Below are 7,891 nucleotides of genomic sequence, written 5' to 3'. Positions count from 1 at the left end.
TTTGGGGTGCCCGTGCCCCCCCCCGCGCTGTTTTTGGGGTCCCACCTGGGCGTTTTGGGAGATTTTCCGCGTTTTCTTCTTCTCGGCGCGCTCGTCCTCGCCCTCGCGCGCCTTCTCCACCGTCCACTCCCAGGCCAGCATGGCCTTCAGGGACTCCTTGATGGGCCACCGGTAAATCTCCTTGTCCTGGGGGGGTCCCCAAAATCGGGGGGGTCAGGGGGCACCCCAAAATCGGGGGGTTTGGGGAGGGGGTCCTTGAGGAGGAGGAGGGAAGGGGTTAGGGGCTCCCAGCGTGGCCTTGGTGGCCACAAGGAGATCTTCTGGTCCTGGGGGGGTCTGAGGGTGTCCCCCTGGATTTGGGGGTGCCCCCCAGGTCTGGGGGTATCTCCCTGGGTTTGGGGGTGTCCCCTGGCTCTGGGGGTTTCCCCCTGGGTCTGGGGGTGTCCCCCTGGGTTTGGGTCTGTCCCCGTGGGTCTGGGGGCATCTCCCTGGACTTGGGGGTGTCCCCCTGGCTCTGGAGGTGTCCCCGTGGGTTTGGGGGTGTCCCCGTGGGTTTGGGGGTGTCCCCCTGGGTTTGGGGGGGTCCCGTGGTACCTTCTCAGAAAAGGTTTTGTAGGGTCTCAGCATCGGGTGGGTTTTGGCTTCTTCATCCACGGTCTCCCCAAAAGTCCAGTTGTTCTGGATCTGGGGTGGGGGGCACACAAGTCAGGGGGGCTTGGGGACCTCGGGCTGGGGGGGACAGAGGAGATTTGGGGGGGCAGAGGAGATTTGGGGGGGAACATTGGGGTCAGGGGGGACACCGGGGTCAGGGGGGACATGAGGATGAGGATGGATTGGGGAGGGGTCTCCATGAGGATGAGGATGGTCAAAGTTAAAGGTTTCTGGATGTGGAGGGATGGGGTTGGGGGGTCTCCATGAGGATCTGGATGGGGTTGGGTGGGGTTGGGGGTCTCCACAAGCACAGAGGGGTTGGGGGCTCTCCATGAGGACAGAGGGGGTTGGGGGTCTCCATGAGGATCTGGATGGGGTTGGGTGGGGTTGGGGGTCTCCACAAGCACAGAAGGGTTGGGGCCTCTCCATGAGGACAGAGGGGGTTGGGGGTCTCCATGAGGATCTGGATGGGGTTGGGGGTCTCCATGAAGATCTGGATGGGGTTGGGGTCTCCACGAGCACAGAGGGCGTGGGGGTCTCCATGAGGATCTGGATGGGGTTGGGTGGGGTTGGGGGTCTCCACGAGCACAGAGGGGTTGGGGGGCTCATGCTGGCACGGGGAGGGGTCTGTGGGAGCCCTACTTGAGGGTCTCCACGGGTTTGGGGTCGAAGTTGCCCTCGGCGTCCACCGAGGCCTTCTTCTCGGTGCGGGACGAGTAGCTGGCGTCCACGTAGTCGGGCGGGAGCGCGCCGGCGATGGCGCAGAGGCACGGCATGGCCAGCTTGTAGAGCTCGGCCTCGAACTTCTGCGGGGACGGGGGACACGGGGACACCGGTGTCACCAGTGCCACCACAGCCACCAGCCCCGGTTCCCCCAGTGTCACCAGCCTTGTGGCACCAGTGTCACCAGTGCCACCAGCCCCGTGTTCCCCCAGTGTCATCATTCCTGTGCCACCAGTGTCACCAGTGCCACCAGCCCCGGTTCCCCCAGTGTCACCAGCCTTGTGGCACCAGTGTCACCACAGCCACAGCCACCAGCCCCGTGTTCTCCCAGTGTCACCAGCCTTGTGCCACCATAGCCACCAGCCCCGGTTCCCCCAGTGTCATCATTCCTGTGGCACCAGTGCCACCAGCCCTGTGACACCAGTGCCACCACAGCCACCAGCCCCGCAGTGCCACCATCCCCATGTCCATGATCCCAATGTCACCATCCCCATGTCTCCAGTGCCACCATCCGCACGTCCTCAGTGTCACCATCCCCATCCCCATGCTCCCAGTGCCACCATCCCCACGTCCTCAGTGTCACCATCCCCATGTCCATGTTTCCAGTGTCACCATCCCCATGCCCCCAGTGCCACCATCCCCATGTCCATGTTTCCAGTACCACCACCCCCAAGTTCCCACCATCTCCATTCCCATGTCCCCATCACCCCCAGCTCCATGTCCCAATGTCCCCACTGTCCCCACATCCTCATCTCCCCCCACCCCAACCTCTCCACATCCCCCTCACCCCCATTCCCACGTTCCCACCACCACCACACCCAGGTGTGTCCCCCCAGGTGTGTCCCCCCCAGGTGTGTCACCCCCCGTGACCCCACCTTGTGCGCCAGGGAGTCGAAGATGCCCCAGAAGAGCTTCCTGGTGAGGTGCAGCTCCTCCTCGGAGCTGACGCCCATGTTGGGCCACCCGCTGGGCAGGCAGTAGTACCTCCAGCAGCGCTCGTAGTGGTTGGTCAGCAGCTGGGGGGACACGGGGGGTCACTCTGGGGGGGTCAGGGCATGGGGACAAGCGCAGGGACCCCCCCAGGACTCACCTTGAGGGGCATCTTGGCGAACTCGTTGAGGATGGGGACGTCGAAGACGAGGCGGCGCAGGAGGTGCTGCAGCATCGAGGGGCGGATGTACCTGGGGGGAATGGGGGGTCAGGGGGGTCTGGGGGTTTGGGGTTCACCTGAGACCACCGTGAGACACTCGGTGGGGTCACGCTGGGACTCAGGGAGGGACACGGTGATTGGTTGGTCATGGGATTGGGTTGACCGTGGCAGTTGAGTTGACCAAGAGGGTTGGGTTGACCATGAGGGTTGGGTTGGCCATGAGAGCTGGGTTGGCCATGGCAGTTGAGTTGGCCATGGTGGTTGGGTTGGTCATGGTAGTTGAGTTGACCACGGGGGTCAGGCTGACCATGGGAGTTGAGCTGACCATGGTGGTTGAGTTGACCATTGTAGTTGGGGTGGCCATGAGAGTTGGGTTGGCCATGGCAGTTGAGTTGATCATGGTGGTTGAGTTGACCATGGCAGTTGGGTTGGCCATGGCAGTTGGGTTACCCATGAGAGTTGGGTTGACCATGGGGGTTGGGTGCACCATGGTAGTTGAGTTGGCCATGGCAGTTGAGTTGACCATGGCGTTCAAGTTGACCATGGCAGTTGGGTTCCCCATGAGAGTTGTGTTGACCATGGGGGTTGGGTGCTCCATGGTAGTTGCGTTGGCCATGGCAGTTGAGTTGACCATGAAAGTTGGGTTGCCCATGGCAATTGGGTTGGCCATGACGGTTGAGTTGACCATGAAAGTTGGGTTCCCCATGAGAGTTGGGTTGGTCATGGTGGTTGGGTGCACCATGGTGGTTGAGTTGGCCATGGCGGTTGAGTTGACCATGAAAGTTGGGTTGACCATGGCAATTGGGTTGGCCATGACGGTTGAGTTGACCATGAAAGTTGGGTTTCCCATGAGAGTTGGGTTGGTCATGGTGGTTGGGTGCACCATGGTGGTTGAGTTGGCCATGGCGGTTGAGTTGACCATGAAAGTTGGGTTGACCATGGCAGTTGGGTTGGCCATGACGGTTGAGTTGACCATGAAAGTTGGGTTCCCCATGAGAGTTGGGTTGGCCATGAGAGTTGGGTTGGCCATGGCAGTTGAGTTGACCATGGCAGTTGGGTTCCCCATGAGAGTTGGGCTGATTTTGAGGACAGATACAGACCCATGGGGGGGGGCACGGTGCCATTTTGGGGCCCGATTCGGGGTCCCACCTGCAGAGGGCCATGAGGCACTCCTCGATGGCGTCGCGCTGGGCCTTGGTGAGGGCGCGGCCGCGCGACAGGCGGTAGATGGTGTGCAGCATGGAGTCCACCATGATGGCGCGGTGCTCGGTGCCCGCGAAGAGCGGCGCGCACTTGGTGATGAGCGGCATCACCGCCAGGCACAGGTACCGGTTCAGCGCCAGCGCCATCTCCGTCGTGCTGAACGTCGCCTGGGGGGGACACGGGGGGGGTCACAGGGGGTGACACACCCTGAGGGGACGTGGGGACAGGGGACAGAGGTGTCCCATGGGGAGAGTTTGGGGATCTGTCCATGGGGGAGATTTGGGGGGTCAGATAGGGAAGATTGGGGTGACCCCAAATCCATCCCATGGGGGAGATTTGGGGGGTCAGATAGGGAAGATTGGGGTGACCCCAAATCCATCCCATGGGGGAGATTTGGGGGATCCCAGACCCATCCCATGGGGGAGATTTCGGGGGTCAAATAGGGAAGATTGGGGTGGCCCCAAATCCATCCCATGGGGGAGATTTGGGGGGTCAGATAGGGAACATTGGGGTGACCCCAAATCCATCCCATGGGGGAGATTTGGGGGGTCAGATAGGGAACATTGGGGTGACCCCAAATCCATCTCATAGAGAAGATTTGGGGGGTCAAACAGGGAAGACTGGGGAGACCCCAAATCCATCTCATAGCTGAGATTTGGGGGGTCAAATGGAATATTTGGGGTGACCCCACACCCATCCCATAGTGAACATTTGGGGGACCCCACACCCACCCCACAGCAGGGAACAGGGCTGACCCAAGGGCCCTGCTGCAGGTCCAAGGGATTCCTGTAGGGAATTTTGGGGAGCCCCGGGGCGGTTTTGGGGTGCCCCTCACCGTGTCCAGCGAGGCGGCCGCGCGCATGTCGGGCAGGAACCCCACTTCCAGCACGTGGAGCAGGAACTCCTGGTTCTGCACCCCATAAACGCGGTCCAGGAACAGCACCATGGGCGCCTTGTGCTCGGGGACGAAGCTGGCGGCCATACGGGGCTCCACCACGTTCCCATCTGCGGGACCCCAAAACTCAGGGCACCCCAAAACTCCCCAAACAGCCCCAAACCCTAAAACAGCTGGAAATCCCCCCAAATCCTGGCGTCCCCAGAGCCCCCCAGCCCAGCTGGTGGCCATGGGGGGCTCCACCACGTTCCCAATTGCGGGACCCCAAAACTCAGGGCACCCCAAAACTCCCCAAATAGCCCTCAAGGCTGATAACCTCCACCCCAGTCCCCACATTTTGGGGTGTCCCCCATCCCAGTCCCCACATTTTGGGGTGCCCCCCATCCCAGTGACCCTCCCCAGGTTTGGGGACCCCTCCCCACCTTTTCCCAGCGCCGGGATCTGCAGGGGGAGGCTGATGATCCCCACTTTTTGGGGTGTCCCCCATCCCAGCCCCCACATTTTGGGGTGACCCTCCCCAGGTTTGGGGACCCCTCCCCACCTTTTCCCAGCGCCGGGATCTGCAGGGGGAGGCTGATGATCCCCACCAGGTCCTCGAGCGGGACGAGCGAGCGCAGGATGGCCCGGATCCGCAGGGCCTCCCCCTTCCCCGCCTGGATCAGCTGTGGGGGTCACACGGGGGGGGTCACACCCCGAGTTCTGACCCCCCCCCCAGGACCCCCCTGAGCCCCCCAAACCCGCCGGGTCCGTACGTGCATCTCGGGGGCGCAGCGGCCCAGCAGGTCGATGAGGGCGGCGTAGAAGGACATGATGGCGTGGCCCAGGTGCACGCGGTTCTCCTCGGGGGGCTCCTCGGGCCCGAACCTGGGGGGAACAGGGGGTCAGGGGGTCACCCTGGGGTCCCCCCAGGCTATCCCTGTATTGCCATCTTCACCCCAACCCATTCCAGCCCATCCTCATCCCCCTTCTGTTCACGGCTTGATGCCCGCTCCGTCCTGTCTTCATCCTCGCGTCGCTTCTCATCACGGACATCTCATCCTCATCCTCATCCTCATCCTCATCCTCATCCTCACCCCAATCCCATTCCAAATCCCATTCCCATTCCAAATCCCATTTCCAATCCCACCCAATCCCATTTCCATTTCCATTCCCAATCCCATTCCCATTCCCATTCCCATTCCCAATCCCATTCCAATCCCACCCAATCCCAATCCCATTCCCATCCCATTCCAATCCCATTCCCATCCCGCTCCCGGTGCTCACGGCCTCCTCTCCCTGCGGCCGCTGGGCCCATGCCTGGTGGGGTCCCCATCCCAATCCCAATCCCAATCCCAATCCCATTCCCATTCCCAATCCCATTCCCAATCCCAATCCAATCCCATTCCAATCCAAATCCCCATCCCATTCCATTCTAATCCCACCCAATCCCATTCCCATTCCCATCCTGCTCCCGGTGCTCACGGCCTCCTCTCCCTGCGGCCGCTGGGCCCGTCCTGCGCAGGGTCTCCATTCCAATCCCATTCCATTCCCAATCCCAATCCCATTCCAATCCCAATCCCAATCCCACACAATCCCAATCCCATTCCAAATCCCATTCCCATTCCCATTCCCATTCCAGTCCCACCCAACCCCAATCCCACTCCCAACCCCAGTGCTCACGGCCTCCTCTCCCTGCGGCCACTGGGCCCATGCGTGGTGGGGTCCCCATTCCAATCCCAATCCCAATCCCATTCCAATCCCAATCCCAATCCCATTCCCAATCCAATCCCATTCCAATCCAAATCCCCATCCCATTCCATTCTAATCCCACCCAATCCCATTCCCATTCCCATCCCGCTCCCGGTGCTCACGGCCTCCTCTCCCTGCGGCCGCTGGGCCCGTCCCGCGCGGGGTCTCCATTCCAATCCCATTCCCATTCCCATTCCCATTCCCATTCCCATTCCCATTCCCATTCCCATTCCCATTCCCATTCCCATTCCCATTCCAATCCCATTCCCGCTCCCGGTGCTCACGGCCTCCTCTCCCTGCGGCCGCTGGGCCCGTCCCGCGCGGGGTCCTGGGCGATGCTCAGGGCGTCCTGGATGGCGGCCAGCAGCCCGCTGCCCCCCTCGCCCCGCAGCGCCGGCCCGAAGCACTCGGGGCGCCGGATCAGCAGCCGCACCACCACGTTGGCGTTCTCCTCCACGCTCTCTCCTGGGGAACCCCACCCCAGAGGTCATAGGGACACCCCAGAATTCCCAAAACACAAACCCAAAAACCCCTAAAACCCCTAAAATAGAGAGTCCCCGATCAGCAGCCGCACCACCACGTTGGCGTTCTCCTCCACGCTCTCCCCTGGGGAACCCCACCCCAAAGGTCACCGGGACACCCCAGAATTCCCAAAACACAAACCTGAAAAACCCCCAAAACAGGGAACCTTAAAACCCCTAAAACAGGGAACCCCAAAACCCCCTAAAACAGGGAACCCTAAAACCCCTAAAACAGAGAACCCCAAAACAGGGAACCCTAAAACCCCCAAAACAGGGAACCCCAAAACCTCTAAAACAGAGAACCCCAAAAGCCCCTAAAACAGGGAACCCTAAAAACCCCTAAAACCGGGAACCCCAAAACCCCCAAAACAGGGAACCCTAAAACCCCTAAAACAGAGAACCCCAAAACAGGGAACCCTAAAACCCCCAAAACAGGGAACCCCAAAACCCCCTAAAACAGGGAACCCTAAAACCCCTAAAACAGGGAACCCCAAAACACCCAAAACAGAGAACCCCAAAACCCCCAAAACAGGGAACCCCAAAACCCCCAAAACAGGGAACCCCAAAGCCCCCAAAACAGGGAGTCCCTGAGAACCCAACTGGGAGCCTCCAAGTGGGTCCTCCTCGCTCTCCCCTGTGGGAACGGGACCCCAAAACTCACAGGGACCCCTAAAAGGGACGACCCGAAACGCAAACCCACAGAAGGGGACATGGGGACACCTGGGGACACCTGGGGCCACCTGGGGACACCTGAGGGACACCTGAGGGACACCTGGGGGACACCTGGGGACACCTGGGGACACCTGGGGTGTCTGGGGACACCTGGGGACACCTGAGGGACACCTGGGGCCACCTGGGGTGTCTGGGGACACCTGAGGGACACCTGAGGGCCACCTGGGGTGTCTCACCGTTGACGAAGACGGCGAAGCGCAGGAAGTCCAGGTACTTCTCACCCCCGCAGGGGTTCCAGCCGATGTCGGGGTAACCCTTGGCCAGCAGCATGGGGCAGCTCTGCAGGCC

The 7,891-nt window shown here is 61.4% G+C and overlaps 1 protein-coding gene across 1 annotated transcript; it reads right to left on the bottom strand.

The window, feature by feature from the left end:
• Window positions 1-1,279: 1,279 nt before the first annotated feature.
• LOC121362130 (ryanodine receptor 1-like) lies at window positions 1,280-7,888 on the bottom strand (the record flags this gene model as incomplete). The annotated part of the gene is made up of 9 exons (XM_041483380.1): window positions 1,280-1,457; window positions 2,250-2,390; window positions 2,465-2,555; window positions 3,674-3,894; window positions 4,563-4,732; window positions 5,164-5,284; window positions 5,375-5,486; window positions 6,635-6,815; window positions 7,780-7,888. Coding segments are annotated over 9 exons (1,314 nt in total), but the record flags the coding sequence as incomplete, so codon positions are not given.
• Between the last annotated feature and the right edge of the window lie 3 nt (window positions 7,889-7,891).

Source organism: Pyrgilauda ruficollis, unplaced genomic scaffold, assembly GCF_017590135.1.
Source record: "Pyrgilauda ruficollis isolate IOZ18807 unplaced genomic scaffold, ASM1759013v1 scaffold1169, whole genome shotgun sequence".
In the NCBI taxonomy this organism is placed as follows: Eukaryota; Metazoa; Chordata; class Aves; order Passeriformes; family Passeridae; genus Pyrgilauda; species Pyrgilauda ruficollis.
Note: the sequence above shows the minus strand (reverse complement) of the source record. Positions and strands in the feature narration are given on the sequence as shown.